Source organism: Phalacrocorax carbo, chromosome 6 (genome assembly GCF_963921805.1).
Source record: "Phalacrocorax carbo chromosome 6, bPhaCar2.1, whole genome shotgun sequence".
Taxonomy (NCBI): domain Eukaryota; kingdom Metazoa; phylum Chordata; class Aves; order Suliformes; family Phalacrocoracidae; genus Phalacrocorax; species Phalacrocorax carbo.
Window position 1 is genome coordinate 35603559 of NC_087518.1, and position 24154 is coordinate 35627712.

General features: G+C 42.7%; 1 protein-coding gene across 3 annotated transcripts in view; it reads left to right on the top strand.

Moving 5' to 3' along the window:
• TEDC1 (tubulin epsilon and delta complex 1) overlaps nucleotides 1-23621 on the top strand; it is a 77807-nt gene extending 54186 nt beyond the window's left edge. For all 3 annotated transcript variants that reach the window (XM_064454703.1, XM_064454705.1, XM_064454704.1), the window contains one exon: nucleotides 22373-23621. In XM_064454703.1, coding sequence (XP_064310773.1) covers nucleotides 22373-22729 — 357 coding nt within the window. In that variant the 3' untranslated portion in view covers nucleotides 22730-23621. The remainder of the gene's footprint in view (nucleotides 1-22372) is intronic.
• The last annotated feature ends 533 nt before the right edge of the window (nucleotides 23622-24154 follow it).

Sequence of the window (24154 nt, forward strand, 5' to 3'; positions counted from 1 at the left end):
GCTGAAACAAAATAAGTGTTCTTTTGGAAGGGAAGGCATCAAAGGATAGGGGTTGTAGAGAGAGAAGAGTAGAGGAGGAAATCATGGTAGCCCCTGGAGGGATAGAGGCAGCAGGTTGAAAGCATCAGTAACGGTTATAGTGAGAAAAATAAAGATAAGTATTCACAGGGAAAAGAGGGTGGGAGAGGCCAGAGCTTGTCATCTTTCACTGAGTTAGTCTTTGAAATGTCTGATGGGGGAAGGAATAAGAAGGATTTGAAACCTGTGAAGTGAGAGAAGGGACTAAGCACAAGATCTGGTGGAAGAACAGACTGGCTGTGGGAGGCTGGCTGTGGAGGAAAGCAGGTGATATGAAGGAAGTGTACGTGGTATTCACTGACACAGGGACGGGGAGACACTGGGAAGCACCCGGAGGGGGTGGTGGGGCATAAATAAAGGAGCTGTTAATGTAAATGTAGAAGGGGAATCTGAATATTAACATGCTTCCACAAGAACAAGATATTATGAAGATGCAGGCATAAAAACTAGTAATTTTTTTTAGGCATCAAGGGGAAAGAAGGATACCAGAGAATCTATGAAACCTGTGGATGGAGAAAAAGTGAAAGAAACAGTTGGGGCAGACTGAGCAGTAACAAAAATGCTGTATCACTATTCCGTGTCTGTGTAAACCCAAGAGAGGGGGGTTTTGCTTGGTTTTTTTTGTTTGTTTTGGTTCTTGGTTTTTTTGTTTGGTTTTTTTTTAGATTGAAATGTTGGTAGACAGGATTACAGAACAGCTGACAAAATGAAAAGAGGCAAGTTGTCAGATCAAGAGGTATTTGCTTGAGAGTTCAGAAGGGTCTAGCATGGAAAAAGTGCGTGCAGAGCTGATCACTCTCCCTTGCACTGTAAGGATAAGGATCTAGTCAAGATTGGTTGGATAGAGACAGGCAGAAGCAGCTCCTGCTTTACACAAAGTATGGAACTTCTTCCCACAGGGCACTATGTACATGGATTTGAAATCTGTTGGACACATTCTTGGAATAAGAAATCTATCAGACTTAAATATATGCGTAGGAATTACAGGCTTAGGAAGTTGCGGGAGTACAAGTTGTTGCAGGCTGGGGAATATTCTGAGGAAGTATCTCTATATATTTGTCTTCATCTTATAGTCTTCTCTAGGCACTTGCTGTTGATCACTGTCAGCGATGGACTACTGGACTAGACAGGTCTCTAGTGTCATCAGGTTTGGCTGATTTTATGGCAAAAGAGATGTGACTGTTGCAGGCCAACTGAGACCCTGAATTCTAAAAATAAAATTTCCAATGCAAGGTTTTCTCACCAGGCACGTGCAGGACAACCAGGGGATCAGGCCCAGTCAGCATGGCTTCATGAAAGACAGGTCCTGCCTGACCAGCCTGATCTCCTTCTATGGCAGGGTGACCTGCCTAGTGGATGAGGAAAAGGCTGTGCATGTGTCCCGATCCAGTGTTGGGTGGGGGGGGGGGAGGGGGGGGTTCAATGTGATCCCAAGAATGAGATTAAGACAGACGAGGTCAAATGTCATATGCCAGAAGCAGTTTTTATTATCAAAAAGTAAAAAAATAATAGTGATAGGATAGAATAACAGGGCAGAAATCAAGCAAGCAATCGGAATAGAATTGCAAGAATAGTCACCGCCATGGATCTGCGGCATCCGAGGGGTCCAAGCCTTTAGGTCCTTTAGTGGTGGGCAATTGCACCAGGGCCTGTCTCAACAGTCCTTTTATCTCTGCTCAAGGGCTGTGGTTTCTGATAACAGTGGTTGCTTCCAGGGCCACAGCATGTCTCTGCATTCCTGATTTCCATGGCATTGCAGCCACTCAACAGAAGTCAGAATTTTTTGCTTAGACAAGCAATCCACAGGTCAGTTTCTCATATGTGCAATCTTTGAAACAAAAGTTCCACAGTCCAGCCTCTTACAGCATGTTATCTACCTGGACTTCAGTAAAGCCTTTGGCACTGTCTTCCACAGCATCTTTCTAGAGGAGCTGGTGGCTCATGACTTAGACAGGTGTACTCCTCACTGGGTAAGAAACTGGCTGGGTGGCCGAGCCCAGAGTTGTGTTAAACAGAGCTAAATCCAGTTGGCAGCCAGTCACAAGCGGTGTGTCCCCCAGGGCTCAGTGTTGGGGCCAGTTCCGTTTAATATCTTTATCAATGATCTGGATGAGGGGATTGAGTGCACCCTCAGTAAAGTTTGCAGGTGACACCAAATTGAATGGGAGTGTTGATCTGCCCGAGGGTAGGAAGGCTCTGCAGAGGGATCTGGACAGGCTGGATCAATGGGCCAAGGTCAGTTGTATGAAGTTTAACAAGGCCAAGTGCTGGGTCCTGTGCTTGGGTCACACCTATCCCATGCAACACTGCAGGCATGGGGAAGAGTGGCTGGAAAGCTACTGATGGAGAAGGACCTGGGGGTGTTGGTTGACAGCTGACTGAACATGAGCCAGCAGTGTGCCCAGGTGGCCAAGGCAGCCAACAGCATCCTGGCTTGTATCAGGAATAGTGTGGCCAGCAGGAGCAGGGAAGTGACCGTGCCCCTGTCCTTGGCACTGGTGAGGCCGCACGTTGAATGCTGTGTTCAGTTTTGGGCCCCTCAGTACAAGACAAACATTGAGGTGCTGGAGCGTGTCCAAAGAAGGGCAATGAAGCTGGTGAAGGGTCTGGAGAACAAGTCTTATGAGGAGCAGCTGAGGGAGCTGGGGTTGTTTAGCCTGGAGAAGAGGAGGCTGAGGGGAGACCTTACTGATCTTTACAACTACCTGTAGTGAGGTGGGTGTTGGTATCTTCTCCCAAGTTACTAGAGATAGGATGAGAAGAGATGGTCCCAAGCTGCTTCAGGGGAGGTTTAGATTGGGTGTTAGGAAACATTTCTTTACTGAAATAGTGGTCAGGCATTGGAACGGGCTACCCAGAGAGGTGGGGGAGTCACCATCCCTGGACGGGTTCAAAAAACATGTATTCGTGGCACTTTGGGACATGGTTTAGGAGGCATGGTGGTGTTGGGTTGATGGTTAGACTTGATGATCTTAGAGGTCTTTTCCAACCTTAATGATTCTATGATTTGCTAACCTTCAACTGGGACTTCCCTGCTTGTTAGGGAACTGCTGATAAATGATGGAAAGCAGCTTGGTGAGCACTTCCGCCAGCACCCTGAGTACCCTTTGGTGGATCCCATCTCGCCCCATAGACCTGTGTGTGTTTAAGTGGTGTAACAGGTTGTTAACCATTTCCTCTTGGATTATGGGGTCTCCGTTCTCATCCCCATCCCTGTCTTCCAGGTCAGGGGGCTGGGTACCTGGACAACTACTGGTCTTACTGTTAAAGGCTGGGGCAAAGAAGGCATTAAGTACCTCAGCCTTTTCTTCATCCTTTGTCACAATGTTTCCCCCTACATTAATAATGGATGGAGATTCTGTTTAGCACTCCTTTTGCTGCTAATGTATTTATAGGAACACTTTTTTATTGTCTTTTATGGCAGTAGCCAGATTACGTTCTAGTGGAGCTGTGGCTGTTCTGATTTTCTCCCAGCATTAACTTCATGACATCCTTGTCTGCCTGAGTTGCTTGCCCCTTCTTCCAAAGGTCATAAACTCTCATTTTTTCCTGCTTTTTTGTTAAATATTATATATAATAATCACATTGGAATTTTTAATGCTTAAATTTGGAAATGAAGTCCAAAAAGATTAACCAATGAATTCTTCATTGTAGTTTGAAATATTCAAATTGGATTTGAATGATGGTTGGTCAACTTCCAGTGTTTCTGAGATTCAGTGAATGTCATACGAGTTTATGACTGTGGGAAACAAATGGAGTGCATCTTAGTGTGTTGTTAAAAGGATGGTTTATCACAAGTGCCTCCTCTTCTACATGCCATGGAACAGAATTGTTTTGTAATGCTACAGGACAGCATTTTTTTGGAATGCTGGGGGTCAGATGACTCTCCATCAATCTTCTTTATCTCAACCCTTCCTCTGAAGAGTGTGGGTGCTTATGTGATGCTTTCTGCCTGTAGTCTGTCTTCCCCCCACCCCAGTCAGGATGGTTGCTGAATGCAGGCTCCTCTACCAATTGTGGGTTTATGCCCCCTTCGGTCTTTTCCCTGGAGAAATAAGCTTATAAAATCTTTCCTTATTTTTTTTTTAAGTCAAACAAAGAGAAGATATAGCAGTAGCTAAAGTGGTCATTATCTCTAACTCTGTATCTTGCAATACTGAGATATCTGGAAATTATCTTGGCTCTCACATGCATGTCTGGCTGAGGGACAGTACAGTTTATTATAGCTTTTGCGCCCACCACCTTGTACTTCACGAAAAATGTGATAATCCACAGAGTAATTATGTCTGTTGTTACCAGTAGGCCTGATGTCTGTGCCAGGCAACTGAGTAGAAACTGTTCTGAAGAAAAGAATTGAGGGCATATGATGAAACGTGATATACTGGGGAAGAGCCAACACAGTTTCTGCAGAGAGGAATCATGAATCTAAAATCTTTTGGAGCTCTTTGAAGGGACCAGTGAGTGTGTAGGCAAGGGAGGTTGAACTGACGTCGTTCAATTGCATTTACAAATGGCATTTGATAAAGTCCCTGAAAAGATTCTCAGCAGAAACAAACTGCCCACGTGGATGTCTTTTTCCTCTTACCCTTGAGTAAACCGCAGAGCAGGAAGCGGAGAGGAGGTGGCTGTGATCGGTTTGTGGAGGTGGTCACCAGTGGAGCAGCATGGGCCTGTGCTGCTCGGTGTGTATGTAAGTGCTCTGGGAAAGGAGGTGGATAGTGAGGTGCCCAGGTTGAGATGAGACTAAATCCCTGAGGGCACATGTGATGGACAACAGCAAAGGGTTGTTGAGGGCCCTTGAACTGAGCAGTGAAGTGGTAAAATGTCAGCTAAAATTGGATGGAGGTAAATCTAACAAAATGCCTCTGAAGGGAGGATCGCAATTCTGCGTGTGGGTTTTTTTCTGTCATGTATATAAGATCTTAGGGCTATAATAATAGTTCTGTGGCAACGTCATGGTCAAAAATAGCAAACTGAACCCTAAGAATTCTTAGGAAAGCAGAAGAAAGCAAAACTTAAAATATTCCTGGAATGCTGTGTGTAGTTCTGGTTCCAGTCCTAACTCTAAAAAATGATGTGGTTGAGCTGAAAAGGGGGGGCGGGGAGGGGGAAGCGAGGATGACCCAAGTTGTGAACATGTTTCTCTGCAAGGGAAATTTACTGAGGTTAGGGCTCCTTGCACTAGGAGAGGAGAGAATGAAGAGGGGTATTACACTGGTGCAGGGGGAAACATTTTTTTTACTGTACTCCTGATGCTCCTTGGTTCTCACAATGGGTGAACCTAGAGGGAATTACTGGACAAATCAGTGAAGGAACAAAATAATTGTTCAGGAAGAAATATGGACAGTATTCTCTGGTCATGTAAATCCTTCAGTCACAAACTACTGGAGTTTAGGAAGTTGTATCTTCCAGTGGGGCTTTGTTATGTATTTGTCTAGTCCTAGACTTATTCCCTAGCTGTTTGATATTTAAGACTATTGGCACAGTGCTGGGTTAGACGGAGCTTTGACATAACAAGGTTGCTCCTTCTTTACATCCAGTTTTGGGCATCACAGTTCAGGAGAGAAATTGGGGAGAGTCCAGAGAGAAAAATTAAATTCATCATAAGTCTGGAATGTAAGGTCTTTGAAGGTCTTTATGTTGAAAATGGAAAAGAATAAGGTTAGGTATTTGATTCTTTGAATAGGAAGAAGTTTTCTATGGAGGAAAGATTTTTATTTTTATCTTTTTCCCCATGTCTTCAGTGAATGGGACAAGAATGTGTGTAAATGGCAACCCAGAGATTCTAATTAGATACTAAGGAAAAAAATTCCTAATGCCCAGGGCAGAGAAATGTTGAAGTAGGCTGTCTGGTGAGCTGCAAAGTCTCTTGGGAGTCTTCATTTCTCTCAACTGCTTGGACCCTGCACAAACCAGGTTATGCAAATACCCGTGAGGGGTAGCTGAAGAAGAGTTGGACCCACTCTAAGGCTGTGGATTGGGTTTGACAAGCTGTTGAAGTCTCTTTCACTTATGCAAGCCTGTGACAGATTGACTGATTTATGCTGGACTACATAGAGGTGTTTCAGGTGTGTTAGTCTTTGCTATGCCACGATGTCTGGTTTGCACCACTAAACACAACTGCTTATTTATTCAGGATGTGTTTTCAGGGCCAGTGCATCTATTTGTTGCAAGTTTGATCATTTGCACACTGTGATTCTGGTAGTTAAAGCTATCAGTCTTAAATCTTATAAAATTAGGGAACTTATTTTCTTTTTTTTTTTTTCTTTCTTTGTTTCCTTATTTTTTTCTTTTGTTTGTTTCTGTCTGCCCCCAGCTCTTTCTTTGGTTATGTGCTTGGAATGACCCTGAAACCATTTCCCCTTTCAGGGACATTCACTAGAAGACATCTGTGTTGCCATGGGATTTCGATGATTTGTGAATCCCTGATTAATATGACATTTTAACTGATATCCATCGCTAGGCAGCACTATGTTCAGTATCTTGGAGGAGAAAAGATATATAACAGAGGTCTGATCTGAATATGGGGCTTTCTTATTGTTAGCTTTGTTCTTTTCCATGCAGTACTGGGCAAATAATCCTCATTTCTTTGGTGACATTTTGGGGATTTGTAAATGATCAAAAAGTTGAGTGAAATGGTTAAGCTTTAAAAATGTTTCTCCTCTTAGAAGCAAACTTAACTGTAAAAGGTGAAATCTCCTAATTCCAGAAGTGAACACTGCGAGGGGGGATTTGATTTCAGTCTGTGTTAAACATTTGGCATCCACAAGCTGGAATGCAGAGTATTTGACTCCAAATGGTGATCATTTCAGTTTTCAACACATAAATGCTCACACCATACTGAGCGTTTGTTGAAACTTGGGATATTGTATCTTGGGATCCTCTGTGTTCACTAGCGTGTAAAAGCAAGCCAGACTCCTTTGACATAGTGATATGATGGGATGGAGCTTGCTCATGCATATGCCTCTGAAGCACAGCCCAGAAAAACTTAAGTCATTAATCTGAGCTCGAACATGCTCCCTCCCCACTAGAGTCCTCTCCGGGAATAGTGGTGGCTGTGCTTGCATGCTTGGCTCACATTGTGCCTGAGTACCCAGAGTTGAGACTTAAGAGGTTTTAATCCCTGGCCCATATCAGATTTCCTTAATGTCAGTAGAAGACACACTGAAACCTGCATTTTCTCTTTGTTTCTGTATTTTTCCCCTGATCGGTCACCCCCCTTTCAATTCAGTAACCCCTAACCTTCCCAACCTGTTGAACCTGCAGCCTTGATGGGGATGGGAGGATGCAGGGCTGTCCACTTTGGAAGAGACACTCCTTGGATTCATAGTGTGTTGGGGTGGGGGTGTATGGGAATGGGATGATGCTTTGTTTTCTCTTGCTGGGGAGAGGGGGAGGTGCAGGGATTGTCAGCGGTGGTGGCAGGAATGACCTGGGACACCCCATCAAGTGGGGATGGTGGAGGCTGAAATGCAGAGAGGCTTTCGTGCCATCCCAAGAGTCCTGTGATTCACTCAAACTTTTTGCCACCACCAGTTCATCACAGCACACTGCTGGAGACCTTGTAGATTCTAACAAAAGGAAAAATTGTCTCTAAGGACCTTACATTTATAAAAGACTGAATGGATTTTGATGCGCTTTGATTTAAGGCTTCACTATTTGAAGCAGGGAAGCAGCTCCAGAGGCTGATGCTGAAACATAATCCTGCATCCTTCTAGTTTTGCTTGGGTTTTTTTTTTGTTTTTCTTGCTGAGATTGAGTTGAATTTTATCTACTCAAACAAGTGCACATCCAGTTTTTCTGTAAGCCTTGTAATGAATTGGAGGGGGGGGATGAGGAGCTGTGGGTACCCTAGTAGCCACTGGCAGTGCTTGGTAGCTGTGCTGTGTGTGCGGTTAACATACATGAAAATAAAGGCATGTGCAGTGTATGTATGTGGATGGGGGAAACAAAGTCTCATTATTTTCTCCACCCTGTGAACAGCAAGGGGTGACAGTGGGGATTGGGCTGGCTCCTGGTATGCCGCAGTCCTTCCTCCCCCAGTGTGGGGCCAGCTTGTGTTTCTGCTGCCTTAAACCTGGGATTTGTGGCAAAGGGACAGCTGAGCTTTTGCTGGAGAACTCTCTGAAGGTTGTCAAAAGCTTTTTTTTTTGTTAAAGCAGACTGTTCACGTTGCATCTTTGCTATTTCTGCTGTTTATTCTAGTTCTCTGGGCTTTGCTAACATGAAGATGTTAGTGTAGTGAGTAGTTAATTATCCAGGCTGTCTGGGGTGCAGGAAGTGGAGGAGTGGTCGGGGATGGCTCAGTGTTGTGTATTTCTTCAGTCAGCACATTCCCTTCCCTGCCCCTTCCCCGGTCCCAGAGCGTTGCTATGTTCCACTTTGTATTTGCAAACCTCCATCTGGAGCACTGAGCAGCTGTCAGCAGAGCTTTTCAAGCAAAAAGGAATTGAAGAACTACCAGGGCCACAAGAGCAGCTTTTAGAAATGTATGGTTAGCTGGGCCTAGATGCCTGGGTAGGGGGAGGAAACCCAGAAAGATCAACAGAAACATCCATCACAGGGGCAACGGAGGACGCGGACAAGAGGATGGCAAGGATGGACACAGCTAATGGCTTTTATGTGTAGTTCTTAATTAGTTAAATGTAGGATTAAATTTGCTGCTGCTGGAATTGCCATGGTATTAGCAGATTTAGGTTATTAGAAAGCATGGATCTGCTGTAAACAGTAGGAAGTAAGATGCTAATGTTTGTATTCACTTTTTGCTCATGTATTTTCTTGCATTGGTTTATTTGTCACTCATCAATATTCCTAGCAGGAGATCTGAGGCTGCTTACTTCTGGTAAGTGCCCATGGAGGCTGTGGTGGAGATCCAAGTGATTGTTCTTGGAGGGCAGTGTGCTCTGCCGTGTGTTGGAAGGAGGAAAGAAGCCGTCTCTGTACATCAGTTCTCTTAACAGCAGGATCTAACATTTGTGTTAGACCTAAAGCCCCTAATTAACCTGGTTTAAGGCTGGCACGCATGTGGAAAATTACTGCAGATAGGCAGAGCTGGGAGATTTTTGGAAGAATCTTGCTCACTTCTGAGAAGCCTGTGCAGATTGGTCAGACTCGAACAGTCAATGTTAAGCTTGCAGCATACAGAGAGATGAAAAAGATAAGTATTTCTTCTCCATTTGCAGATACAACTTGCTGTGCAGATCGCTGAATGAGTACTGAACTGTGTGAGAGAGGTTCTATGTACCAGTTGCTAAATCAGCAAACTGATTTCAAACACACACAAAAACTGTAACTGAAAATAAATTACCCAGCCTGACATTTTTCATGGGTCTTACGTATTCTAAAAGACTCCAGCTCCTCAGGGAAGAGAGAAACATGAAAAACTTGAGTGCTGTCTCCTGTTTTGTGTGCAGAACTCTGGGGTTTGAAGTGAGCGTGGGTGAAAGTTTTTCTTGCTTCCCAGAAGATGGTGTTTTCCCTCCCTTTACTGAAATGCAGAATGTTTGCTCTGGTGACAGGATCAGTTAAAGTATAATCAATAACCAGTGTTAATATTTTACTCACATTATTTGCCAAGATGTTGGATACCGACCAAGGCAATGAAACATGTAGTAAATGCAGCTGAAGAATTATACTCCAATAAATTTTAGATGAGCTTTATTTAACAATAAACTGTAAAAAAAAAACCCCATTCCAATGAGAGAACATGTTTTGTAGCCACTGTAAATGTTTTAGTGCGTTTTTAAGAAATAAGTGTAGTACTTATGTTCTCACAGTTTAAGCACAATAAAACATGAACAAAGACTAGGAATGGCTGTAGGGCTCGGAAGGCAAGATACATAAGATCACAGGGCCCAGCACCACCTTTATCTTCTGAATGTGAAAAGCCTGGAGGCTGATGGGTGGGATTTGAGGTACCTGTGACCACAAGGTTGCTGGATTTCAAGACTGTCTTGGAAGTGGTGAGTCACTGCAACAAATGTCCTCCACAAGGGCAATATCTTGGGGACGTAGCTAATTTTGGCTGACAGGCTGTATTAAACACCATGGCCAGTGGCTGTATTTTAGAGCAGCTCTAACTGAAACACTATTAGTGTGTTTTACCGGACCTTTCAGAGTGGGTTTTGGGGACAGTAACTTCCAGGAGGTATCTGGCTTGCTTTACAGCTCCGGGCGGGCTGTCGGGATGGGTTCCTCCTCTGCCAGCAGCAGTTACAAGCATTGCGTACTTTGCAGTACTGCTTGGTTTTTAGGTGAGTTAATAGAGGTGCTTTCGGAAGGACTGTTTGCATTGATGCATTCAAAGCTTAACCTTAACTTTCCTCTTTTTTTTAAAACCTTGGCCTTGTTCTCAGTTGTCTGCCCTGAAATCGAGAGTACTTGATCGTAAGAGAAAAATGTATCCAACTCATTTCTGTGTCTTTGTCCCTTGCGCTTGTGGAAGAGCTGACATAAAAGTAAACCTGATTGTCACATCTCTTCTACTGAGCCAGAAACTCATCTAAATAAAGCTTTAGTACACTTCTGAGCTCAGAACTCACTACTTTTAACTCTTCATCTTATCAGCTCCCTCAAAACCGTAAGAGCTGTTCGATTTTTCCCTTGGCAGGTTAGCTGTAGGAGTCAGCCTTTGACTGCTGCAAAAGTCATGATGGCCATTCAAGCAGCTTCACGTGCACCTACAGCTGCTACTCACCATCAAAACTGTGAGCTAATAAGAGAAACTGCATTTTCAGAGTAATGGCTTAAGAAAATGTGTGCTTTTTCACTGAAACTCTGAAAATGTTTTATGTAGACAAATCTCCACCTGGGAGTTAAAGTTCATTTGCCCCATGCCATAGGTGTGGATAGGCTGGGTTGCTGGAGTGACCTTTGCTGCTCTGGATATACACTGTTTCTGCCATCCCCAAAAGCAAAGAAAATAGCTGTGGGGCTGGGTGCTGGTGGAGGTTGTGCAGCGGTCATGCAGAGTTCCTGGAGGGGACAAGGGAGTATTTTCTAACTGAAAACCAAACCAGTTTGGGGGTTAAGAAACTCCCTAAAAGTCATGGGGTTTGATTTTTATTTTTGGTGTGTGTGTGCCCACTTTTTTTTGTGTGTGGTTTGCTTTGTTTTGTGTGTTTTTTGTTTTTTTTTTTTAAATTTCCCTTGTAATTTTTGCATAAGAAAAACCCTTTTCTGAAAATTTGCATGACTAGGTGGTAACACTTTCACCTATGTGTTTTATGAGTGGTTTGTATAAACATTCCTTTTTTTTTTTTGGCTGTGTGTACAGGGACTACAATGCTTGAATTTGTTTCACATCCTGTTCTCCCAAAGCAGGATAATATAGAGAAGTACAAGTCATGCGGAGCACAAAGTGGCTACTTTCATGTTGCACAGTGATAAAGTTCTGCTTAAAACAAAGTGGGGCCCTCCAAGTCACTTAGATCTGAGATGATATCTCGTATCATCAGTGTTTGTCTCTGCTGCCCAAGATAAAAGTTTGGAAGAACAAATTGAAAAATAAGTGAGCAATTTATTATACAAAACAATACTTGTCAGTTGCCTTCTTTTGTAATTTGTAGTTGTCAGGGTCTTTTTCAAAGAAGCACTGCAGCCTTTTTGCCAGTGTCTAAATTACTTAGACTGACGTACTCTGGTTTTCATATCATATATTTTCAGTATGTGCCTATTACTACATTAATTTGTGTGATCTTCTAATTGAATTCTAGGCTTTTGAAAAGTCTAGAGATAAAACTGTAGTTAAAAAGAAATGCATTATAAAAGGCTGGGCTGTTAGAATGGAATTTTATTACTGTAAAATGCTGAAGGTTTATAATTTGGAGGAGGATATAGGTGTTTATCTCTTATTCCCTATAGTGTGCATTCAGAATTGTGTGGCATATGGGACTTTCACAAGGCTGAACTGTGTTTCCTCATAGTTGATGGCAAAATATGCAAGTTTGATGCTCCCGCCTGGAGCTGTCCCACCTTCCTGAGAGCAGCGGGACCGTAGCAGGTGGCAGGCTTGCATATCTTCTTGAGAAGTAGATAAAGAGGTTTAGATGAGCGCCTGGCCCCAGAGCACAGTGATCCTGGCCATCTTGTTGATGCTTCATGGCTCCTCTTTTTGTGTTGGCATTGTTGGCATCCTCTTTAGCTGACCAGAGGTGATGCAGAAATTGCTAATTTCTTTGAAGACCATTTATTATTTTCAGATTTGTCGCTGGCTGGTTCTGCCTGCAGAGTTGCTGCAATAGAATAATCACATTTTTGATTCCCTTTTTTTTATTATTCTTTTGAGTTCAGTTGTTCTACTCAAAAGTTAACTGCTGGAAAAGCAAATTGCTCATGCCAAAAACTCAGGAACAGAAAGTTCAGAAAATATCCGTACAACAGGAAACTTTTTTGTTGCTTTGTGGAAGAGGGATGTATCTCGTGAGGCTTTCAGCATAGCTGCCTTCATTCTGGGCTGTTTGCCTCAGGTGTGTCCTTTAGCAATCCAACCCAAGGCTGTCCTTGAGGCAGCTGCCTCTTTGTGCATCTCTTCAGGGATAGGATCCAGTGCAGCTCGGTCGCAGGAGGGGTGCTGGGTGAAGCCCTTACTGTGTAATAGATATTCGTAGGCTCAGCAAACAGGCAGTGCTTTTATGAGTTACGTGCTTTTGTGTTTCATATTGATATTTGGAAGTATACTTTGCATTTTTGAGGTAAAGACCCTGAAAAATCTTAATGTTCTTTTCCTGTTTTCTTAATCCTATATCCTTTTCCTTTATCTTAAGCTAAACTGACTTTTTGGACTCCTATCAATGTGGTATTTAGAGACATGAGTTTAAATACAGACCCATTTGATTATCTTAAAACTAAAAAAGAAAAAGGGGGTGGCAAAAAAAAAAACCCAACACAAAACCCAGAACAAACCAAACAAACCCACCAAAAATTTAAAAATTGTATCCATTCAGACAAGATCAGGTCACTTGTCTTTATTAAATTATCTCGTTTAAATGCTTCAATTAACTTCTAACTTTCCATTACTGTGCTTCCTCACCATCTGAAAGCTTTCCATTGGACAACAGCATGGATGAGGTTCTGAGGGCTTATGAAGTGCTTTGCAGCATTCAATATATAATAAAAGGAAGCACAGAGCAGCAGTGCCCTGCCAGACCGAGGTGGCTGTTCTGGTCAAGTGCAGCTATGTGCGTTTCTGGTATTAAAACCCTGTTTTTAGTTTCTCCTCAGAGGACTCCTCCCCCGGTTAAAAGACGGCCTTCTATTTCTAGATAAAATAGGTATGTTGCCTCTCTGTGGCTTCCCTGTCAATTTGTTTTGAAATGACTATAGGTGCGCCTGGGAGCTAGCATTTGAATAGTGAATGTCTTGCTTAAAATGCATAAGATGGAGATGCATACATTCCTCTCTAATTGCAGGAAATTGCAAATCCGGGCAAAATTTGGAATGCAGCTGCTTGTATAATTACATCTTCTGTCAGTTGCTATAGCTCAGCTTTACAACCCTTCTAGAATATCTTCTTAGTTTATGGTACAAATAATGCCCCATTAATATTACTTTGGGATCACCCCATTTGTTTAGTCACCACCAGTTCCCAAGGCTGAAGATTTTCCTCTTCCTGAACTAATAACAAGTGTTAGAAATTAGTAATTATATGAAAGTGAAATTTTTCTTTAGCTGTTACAATTACTGTTAAGCTAAAAGAAATTATTTGAGTTTCTTACTGTTGCAGGCATTTGAGTTTAGTAAGAAATACCCATGTGTGTACCTCAAACCAGTTTGATCTGCCTACAGCATTAGGTTTTGGATGTGTGCAAACCTTTCCATTTCATGGCCTGACGAAATAGAAGGTAACGGTAATGGGTCATGGAAAAGTTGTTAGGCTATTGGCAACTAAGTGTTGCTATCTGCTACTGGTCATTAAATGATGGATAAGATATAGATCACAATTCAGAGCTCAATGAAATGTGTTGGCCCCACTTATACCACCATCACAGTTGAAAATGGTTGAAAGGTTATAAAGGATTAAGGGAGGGTTAATAAAGGAATTATTTGGTCTTTCTGAGAGGTGAGAAACATGTAATTTAACCAAGGCAAAGTTATAGCTGGATCGTGTTCTTCAAGTTCTTGGAAGTGGTGTTTTGATGGTATAAGACTTTAGATGAAAGATGGTGTGAGAAGACCCAGTAGCTGAGGTGGAACTCACTTAAAAGGAGCATATTTTTAACCATAAATGTATTTCACTGCTGAGATAGTGCAGGGATAGTGTAGTTTCTTGGTCTGCTGGAACCTGTGTTTAAAAAAACAATACATGTTTCTAGAAGAGGCCTTGTAGCTTACCAAAAATGTAGTAGAACATTGTAGAAATTACTGGGTGAGATACTGTAGCCTGTGCTTTGTAGTAGGTTAGACTAATCAAACAGTTTGTTATGACTTTAAATCCATAAATGCATAAGCATTGGTATTAAATGGGCTATTTCAGAAGAACATCAAGTCTCTGTGTACAGTCAAGGATCTCACAAGAAGAAAGAAACCTCATTTAGGCAGGACAGTGTGGGAAGTGTTCAGCTATTAAAATAGAAAATGATGGTTTCCAGCGTTTTTAACTGGTTACTCTTCAGTGTGTAGAAATTGCTGCAGAAAATTAAAAACCTTGAAAGCTTACAGCAAAGAAGCTTGATTCAATGAGACAAGTTTTATAGAGCTGCAGTACTAACTCTATGACTTTCTTAGAGGTTTGAAATTACATTTGGGCAAGTTACTATAAGACATGAATTTGAAATTAGAGTAAGTTTTTTTAATAGTAAAACACCTGCATACTCGGTGTTGTGTTGCTTCCAGAACAGCTGATTGCAGATATTGCTTTTGCTTTAACTCATGGGTTTTGGTTTTTTTTTTTATAAGCAGCAAATGCCTTTAGATGTTTTTCTGAAAGTTGGGGGTTGAATTTTCTTGGAAATCACTGTTCAGCAGATAGTTGAACTTTATAGCCTCTGCAGGGTCCTGTTCCCCCCCACCCCCGCTCCATAATTTTTCCCAGAAGTACGAGCTATAGGATTTGATTTTTCCATCACTTATGCATTCACAGCATCCCTTGAAATGGTGCCTTCCTCTGCTTCTCTGAGGCTGAATGGGTCACTGTCTACAGCTAAGGAAAGAAGGCATTTGTCATACACTTAATCACTGTTCAAAAAAAAACAAAACAGAACCCCAAACCAACCAAACAAAACATTTTTGTGGAAAGAAACTGGCCTCCTAGCCAAATTATTCTTTGTTTATTGTTAAAGAAGTGTAAAGCCCTCACCCTACTGCTCTGTGAAAAAGGTTTTATTTTTATGCCTTCGGGGACACACAAGCACACAAAACACTTGGGTTATTCATAACTGTTCTGTTCTTTACAGTGACAAACATGGAGAGCAACTGTGTTGGCTTGTTCAGTTCTTGCTATTTCTAATGTTGTTTGAGACAAACTCTGCTTGGGCATCTCCTTTCACAGACAGACAGACCATGGTGCATGTTTTCCAGTGCTGCTCTGTGCGCAGCAAGGGGCGCAATGTGTATTGTATAGCCAGGAAATTCTTAATAGGAGCACAAAGAGGTTGAGGGTGGGACTTGTGGGATCCTTGTAATTATTTCTATTGTATTCTACTTTTATTTAATACTTACAGATCTTTAAGTTTATAGTGGACTCTGCTCTTCCCCTTCTTGTTATTGATACTTTTGCTTATTATTTCCTTTTGCTTGCTTTCCTTTTGTACTCTGTGCCAGTTTTTTCAGTGCTGACAAGGAGGACTTAAAAGTAGTCTGCACATCCTTCTCTGTCCCGTTTTCTGTATCCCAGATAGACTGTCAGCTGGGTTTGCAGTTCTGCAAGTTTTTTCTTGGGAGGTGGGAGGGGGTGGTGGTGGAATAAACACTAGATATGAACTGTAAGACAGCAAAAGGTATAAATAATGATCATTTATAAAGTGTTATTCAGGCTTGTACTGATTAAAGACAAGTGTTTGCAAGGTTCAGCACATGGATTGATCTGGATTCCAGTCTGGAAACTGAAAACTCCTAAAACCAGCCTGTTTCAAGCTCTCAGGATTTTTGCACAGCATCGGTGCCGACAGTCTCTGAATGATGCCGCTATCTCCGTGCTTATGCCGCTTTCAGTTTTACTTACAGATCTTTAATGGATGCTTGTCTGTTGAATTAGAGTCTGCTCAGTATACATGGAAACTGAGAGCTCTGGGCAGCTCCTCTAACCTGGGGAATGCCTCTCAGTGCCGGTCCTTGGGATGTTCTGATGTGCTGGGGAGCCGTTCAGAGCCAGGCAGGTGAGTGCACCAGCTGGCCTGACAGGTCTTTTCTATTTATGCTGTCTGACCCTTCATTAATCATATACTTCCAAGTGTGTAATATTTCACTTCACCCTATTCAACTCCCCAGGTACAGGGGGCTATCTTAAGACATGATAGGTTTAAAATAAAGCTTAGAAATGATCTTCCTTTAGGAATAATAAATTCTGCAAGTCAAATGCTGTTTGGTGTTTTCAGAGAAATTAGATGAGTTTATGAAAGGTGTTGGGTGATTATGCCCTGATAGCAAAGGCAGTATGACTTGGTGGCTTGGATATTGCATCTGTTCATATTTCCTAATTTCCTTTCACTCCCCAACACAAAAAGACAAGATCTGAGATTTTTGTTTGTTCCTTGTGATTCAGAGCACAAAGGAGCAGGTTGCACTGTGTTTCCAGCAAAGACAGGCATCGTGGTTTGTAGGATCTCTGCAGAATGGCACGGATAATTTGTATTTCATGCTGTATGCATATGGGGTCTTCTCTCTATTCATAAGAGAAATACAAGAGAGAATGAGTGGACAGATAGGACTGGAGGAAGAAAATGTGCCATTCCTAGGCTTGCGCAGTTGTTTTTCTGAACAATACCGTTATTACAGCCATTTCTGCAAAACTCCTAAAATAATTTGAAGAGATTGTGATTTAAAAATAATGACATGATTCTGGTCTTTTTCATCCACTTCAAAAGGAGCTCCAACAATTTGGTTCACTGCTCTTTCCTCAAAGCTGGCAACAATGCGATCACAAAATGGAAATGCTCCTATGCCTCCCCCCGCTCTCTTCATCGAAATAAGTGTTTGGACCGTTCATTGCTGCTGTGTTTTAAATTTCATCTCTAGCTAGTGGCTTCATTCAAGTACGTAACTGAGAGGCAGAGTGTTCATTTGCTTTCTGAGGCTTTCAGGTTGCCACATGAAGTTTTAACAAGCTGAAATGTTGACTTCCAGCATTTGGAAGATTGTCACTTTTGTTAGGTCATTACTGGAAATTATTTAAATAGCATGATGTGGTTACCTCGATCTCTTAGCATCTCTTTGGGTTGCCATGCATGTTGGTAACATTCTCTCCAAGTAAGTTCACATCCAGATTGCTGATTAGCAGGAAAAAAAACCCCTATTTTCTGCATAATTTTTACTGCACTTTTCATTAGTGAGCTGTTAGAACTGAGACCGATCAGCGTCTCGGATGTTTCTGAGCCATGCGGAATGAGACACGAAGTTCTGGGAAGCTCGTTACCAGCAAGGTGCTGGCGAATGTGAGGGAGCTGAGGAAGCCACAGCAGTAATTGTGAAGAGCTGGAAGGTCTCCTCTTTGAGGAGAGATCAAATGAGCTAAATGTGTAGGTCATCTAAGCAGTTGACAGATGATCTCCACAAGATGGGCAACTGAATGACTGAGACTCTCCATGTGACAAATTAGCTCATGTCCAGAGGAGGTGAATTTGGGTATTGCTGTTTTGGCCTCAAAACAGTGGAACATGCTAAGAAACAAGGAAGCAGCTTATTAGAAATGTGTGGCACATTACCTTTTCCATGATTTGCCTGCTGAGCTCATCTCTGTAAAGTTTATTCAAAGTCAGGAGATTCACAGGACTGGAAATAGCTGAGATAGCTGTCTGGATGAAAAGGACCTGAGGTTAGAAGAAATTTCAGAGAAGGTAGGGGTGAGTAAGTGCTGGGGAAGTTAATAATGTATGTAGGTGTTTGCAGGCTTGGGGTCTCTTCTCTACATCAGTGCATAAGTTAATCCACCATGGTGGGGACTGAGCCAAGCTGCCTGCTCAGCCTCTTTTTTGGATGTGCCTCACCTCACTGCTCCTTTCCGACTCTGGACTGGGCCCACCTTTTTTTGTTTTCACTTGGCCGTTTTCCTCGATCAGACTTCAGCCTGAACATTTTGGGAAGTGCAGCATCAGTCATGGTGCTGTGCCTGGGGAGATGGGAAATCCTTTCCACACTAGATGGATGTGCTGCCTGGCTTAATTCCACCACGTCAGGAATTAGGCTTCCATCAGCCCACCCTCGGGCTGATGTTGGCAAGATCTGTTTTATTCTAGGGTGTATTCCTTTGCGTATTCCTGTGTGTGAATCTGCCAGCGGTGTCCATGAATACTGCAACCCTTTGCACTGTGCCAGGTTTGGGAAGGGCAGCACAGGCCATCTGTCGCTTCAGTCCCTTTCACTCTGTGTCATCTAAGACGCAATACTCATATCTGCAACTATACTAGCTTGTTGGCTGCTTCTTAGAACATGAAAATTGTTATAATTTTCCCTTTAGCTTTTAATTTTTAATACATTTTGAAAACCTATGGTTCCTTTTTGGAAGACTTAAGTTCTTTTAAAGGAACCCATCTAGGAGCACTCGGGGCAGTTTGGCCACTGCCCTGTCCCAAACAGTGGTTGGTGGCATTGTGAGGCGAAGAGCTAGAAGGAACCCAGCCAGGAGTACTGGCCTCAGTGCACGCTTGGGGATCTGTCCATCTGCAGCCCTCACAGGGCTGATGAGGGCACTTGCATACCGTGGGAGGTTCCTGCTATAGCTTGTCATGGTCTTGGGAGTGCGAAACCTGGTAGGGTACATTGACCCTGCAGTGCGCAGAGGGACAGCGCGCTTCCATGGGCTCAGTTACAGTGTCTGTGAGTGACTGCCCTGTTCTGTCCTGAACAGCTAACCAGATCAGCACTCACTGCCGAGCGGGATATGTCAGTTTGAAGATGCTGATTCCTCATCAGCTGATTCCCTCTACGTTTGGCCTGGCTTTTCTCAAAATGCACTAGGTCCCTTTGGGATGAGGTTGGTTCTGTAGAAGTGGAAATGATTATTATCATGTTGTTGTATTTATTCAGAGAGGATGTGCAGCCGTTGTCAGACAGCACTACTTGCCTAATTGGGAATTCAACTTCCAGCTGGTGGATTGAGACTGAAAGGCAGAGCTGTGGGATCGAGACGGGCAGGCACAAAATGCTGAGGCTCGTAATCTTTTACAATATGTTTGTTTAATACAAAGTGGTCTGCTGAGATTGTTTTGCAGTGTAGAGTAATCATTGTGTGCTGACTAATGGGAGACAGCAAGCTGTTAAAGAGCATCAATTAACCATACAGGAGGAGGTTATTGAGTGTTTTCACAAGTGTTCAGGATGAGAAGAGTAAAGAATGTTACTTGAAGGTAACCCCCAGAGAGTTTTTAGTTACTGAAGTCTACAAGCCGCAACAAGAGTATTTGTGGCTGTACATGTGGTTGCAGGGCTTACCAGGGAGAACAGTGCAAAAAAAACTCGAGCTAGCTCTCCAACTCCAGATTGTGCTGATATGAAATAAATACTGCTTTGCTAAACAACTTCTTTTATTTCATATTCATTATTTTGAAAATTTCCCGTTAAATTTATCTAATGTTGTCCCAGGAAGTATTGGTCCTCTCTACAGAAGACAACATGCGCAGTGCCCTTCTGATACTTGGATGTCAGAATTTGTTATACTTCTGCTTCCCTGACTGCCAAACTGTAAAGCTGTTGTCCTTGCCCTTACAGCTGCTCTTGCTGCAGTGTAGTAATTCCTATTCCTGCTGTTGCAATGAGTTAGAACTCAGTGCACTTAGTGCTGAGAGGAGCGTGCTCTTCCGTCATGTGCCTTGCACAATGGATAATAAAATTCTCCAATTTTGGCCGGTGGAGAGTATGAAAACCTATGTTTCATTAGGAATCCTTTTATACAGCACTGCTGATATTCTGCCTGAAGTTAATGCAAAAAAAACCCACAAACATTTTGTGGGATCTGTTTGCTGAGTGATTTTGTTCTTTGTAAGTAACAGGAAAATTTTCCCATCCTGGATTCCAGTGTTAACTCCACTTTGTGCAAACATTGTTTTCCATTTATTCATTGGCAGTGGGGAGACCAGAAAACATTGAATTGATTTTTTTTTTCAGTTTTGTTTCTTCTAAAGTGATGGTAGAGAATTGGACCTCAGATATTCTTTTAGCTAACAGCAAGAAATGCCCTGGGATTCCTTGGGGATTATGATAAAGGGGGACCTTTGGTTCTTGGACAAGGGCAAAGACAGACTCCTTGCAGCTTCAACTCTCTATTTAAGTGCCTTAAAGGAGACCTCTGTTGATTAATGGATGATTCTGCATTGACAAAGCCTTTAAAGTGTTAGGAAAAATTCAGAGAAATTTACTCTGAATTTCTTAATCTTTTTTGAGGAGGGGTGGGGGGTAGAATAACACATGAGAACTATGGAGAGGATTAATTACTTGGCTGCAAAACTCATGAAGATATTCTGATGAAAGATGTGGAATGAGTGAAGCCCTGGTGAAGTTGGTGTCAGTGGGAATTTTAACTGTGACTGTGGCCCTCATGCCAAAATATCCCTCACTTTACAGGGAACTTGTGAAAGCCCTAATATGTGAGATGCCAATATCTTAATGCAGATATGCAGATTTAAAACCTGAAGTTGCTACTCGGCTTCGCCCATGGCCAGGGAAGGGAGAGGTTGCAGAGCAGCAATTCTTCCAGCTGGAAGGGGGTATCTTTAGCACTGAGCTTGACCTGAGCTGAGCTTTGGCTAAAGGATTCATCCCTGGAGCAGCAATGAAGCATTTCATGGTTCATTTTCCTCACAGAAGGAAACAATGTCTTATTCTGAAGCTGAATATCTAGCTCAAATTTTCATCTATTTGATCTTCTTACGGCTTTGTCAGCAAAGTCTGGTCTCTCACAACTTTCTCTTCCACTTTCTTTTAGAATATAAAACAAATTATACATCTGTCTCCATGAATGGAATAGTTTGAGCTCTTGAAGTTTCATACTATAAGGCTTGTTTCTGGGCTGTGAGTCATTGGGTGACTTGTCTTTGAATCCCACTGTTTCCCTGTGGTTGGTTTTTTTTTTTTTTAAGCATGAACTCCAGAATTGCTCACAAGTTCCAGGAGAGCTCTGGGACTTGTGCAGGTTGCAGAGGCAGCATCGCTTTTCTGCAGATGAAACTTTGCTGCATTTTGGCTGAGCTGATTTGGCAGCTTGTTGCTGTAGCAGAAACAGAAAATGCCATTGGACCAAGAACCATTTCCCTGAAGGCCTTAGTTCAGGTACCTCTTCTTATGGATGTTTCCCCACTGGCAGCTACACTTTGAGATGAGTCACTGAATTCATGTTTAATCCACTAGTAAAATTGGCAAGGCAATTACCATCCTGCATGTTCTTCACATCAAATTGTTAGAGTACATTAAATCATATGTTTTTGAGAAATCCCACTATATACAATTGTTTTTATCATCCAGACTGTGGTTCTGTCACAAGAAAAGCTTTGTTTTATTGGGCCGATCTTCAGTGAAATTGTGGTCCCTGGTATTCATTTTGGTCTTAGCCTCACTATTTTGTCTCTGCTCCATTATTTTCCTTTTACTATTTGTTGCCCCATAATGAGAATTGAGAATTAAGGAATTTCTAGCTTACAGTTGTCATCCCTCCATTTTAGCATCGACAAGTACAGAAAGCATTTCCAAACTCAATTGATACTGTTATCCATCCATGAGGCAATTAATCTGTTATGACAATGTAGTGGTTTAAAGCGCAGCGGTGATGAAGGTCACTGTGCTGGGTCTCCCTTTTTGCTCCGTGTGTTTTGCTCTGAAGTCAAACCGCCCACTCCTCGGTGAGAAGGAAGTGTGCAGAGCCCTTGTGTATTATTCATCAGTGGAGGGGCTGGTAGGCTGTGAAGCTGCAAACAAATTACTACAGGCAGCCTTTTGGTCACTGAGGCTGCTACCTGATAGAAAGCATGTGTTAGCATAATTCAGTTTTCTCAGCCACCACTTAGGTTTATACTCACAGTTGGCTCTCTTCTCTTTGGTACAGCCTAGTCCAAACATATTTTATGTTGTTTCCTAGTGAGAGGATTTTTTTCACAGAAATCTACCATTCTCTTCTCCCCCCCTCCCCCCCCCCCCCTTTTTCTCTCTACAGGTGAAAACAAGAGAGGAACTACAGAAGGAGTGGTTCTCTGCCATTGCTAGAAAGGCGCAGGAAAGTGTTGAACTAAAACTGCTAGATCTTGCACACCTTTGTGCTCCAGAAAAAAAAAAAAAGCATGGTTCATGCAGACTGGTGTTCAGAAGCAAACACCCTGCCAGCAAAACGGGCTTAGGTAGGTCTATATCCAAGGAGTCTGTTTCAGCTGTCAGTGCTACAGAGGTGATCAGAGAACTGCAGATGAGAGAGGCCAGCCTGGAGAAAGAGCTGAAGCAGCTGCAGGAAGAGTGTAGGCAGAGGCTGGGTGAAATTGCAGAAGGGTTGGATGGAGTGATTTGTATCTCCCCTTGAAGAGATAAAGCTGGACTGAGAAGAGCAAAGGAAGAGACTGACTTGATCAGAACACATTGAGCAGTTCAGCTTGGGGGAGTGCAAGGTGAGGAACCAAATGTAATTTCTAACTTTTAAGCCTGGGAATCATAACTTGTTACTGCTTTGTGACTTGCACTGGGGCCATAACCTTGGTGGTTCTCTCTGCAGCCCCTTTATTGCTGGCCTTGCCAATTAAGTTCTGCGGCAGGCCTTGGTGGGAGTGAGTGTAAATCTTCCTTTTATCTTTTGGATTTCTAGTTCTTCTGCCAAGCACTCAGCTCTTTTACAGTGCTCAGCTGCTAGGCATGGCATACTTTGAGGCTGTGCATTGAAGTACTAATTGCATTCAATATTTTCCAGCAAATGGAAGAGTTCATTAGTCAGAAAAATACAGGTATTGGAGAACATGTAAAGTACCAAGGCTTAGAGAGAGTGGAAATGCTCAAGAAAGTGTGCTGTTTTAATTCAGCTGGTTTGCATATTTGTGGCAGCTATAATGCCGTCACCATAAGGAAAAACAAATGCCTAATAATAAATAAAGGAGCACACTGATTTCATTTACTGGTGTGATGCACTTGAAATAATTGGGTTCTCAAAGAGAACAAACTAGAAATCCATTCCACTGACTTGTGAGTCACAATGAGATAACTTATGGATCTGCTATAGGATATTTCTGTAAAATAGAAATATGACCCTAACTTCCAAGCTTGCAGAGTCTCCAAGCTCTGTCTCTGGAGGCTTCTTCCCCTGAAACATGCAAATGTTTTTCTCTTGGCATTCATTTCCTATCCTTTTCTGTTTTGCTTTCACCAAGGAATATTTTTATATTCTAGTTGTACACTTTCAGGAATAAATAAATTTAAAAAAAAAAGTTTGCTTTTCATTTGTGAATTGCTATGAGCAATGGGCTTTCCTCAATCTGGATTTCTCTCTACTACCCCAGCTCGGTGCTGTTGCTGCTCTTGGCTTACACAGCAGTGAAACACGAGGAACCTTTAAGGACCTCTTTCCAGGCATCAGTATGACTGCTGCTCTGCAGGGAAACCATGTGCAGGTGGGAGTGGGTGGACAAAGCTCAGGTGTCCTGGTTGCTGCTGCACCAAGTAAACTTCACATGCTTCCAGACCCTCTGCTCATCTGCACCACCTGTATTGGTTCTCATGCAGTTTTTGCAGAAGTGAGTGGCAATGCAAACGTGAGTGGAGAGCCGCACAGGGAGGGCTGCTTTGCCCTGGTTTCACCCTGTTGAACGTGGCATTGCTGGTAAGCCAGGAGTGTGCCAGCTCAGTTTAATATGGGCCAAGTTTCAGACAGCCTTTCCTCTGTGTGGACATGGTGGCCTCTGCAAGGACCAAGCTTGAGGAGGGCTGGTGGGAAGTGCAGTTCTCAGCCAGGGACCTCAAC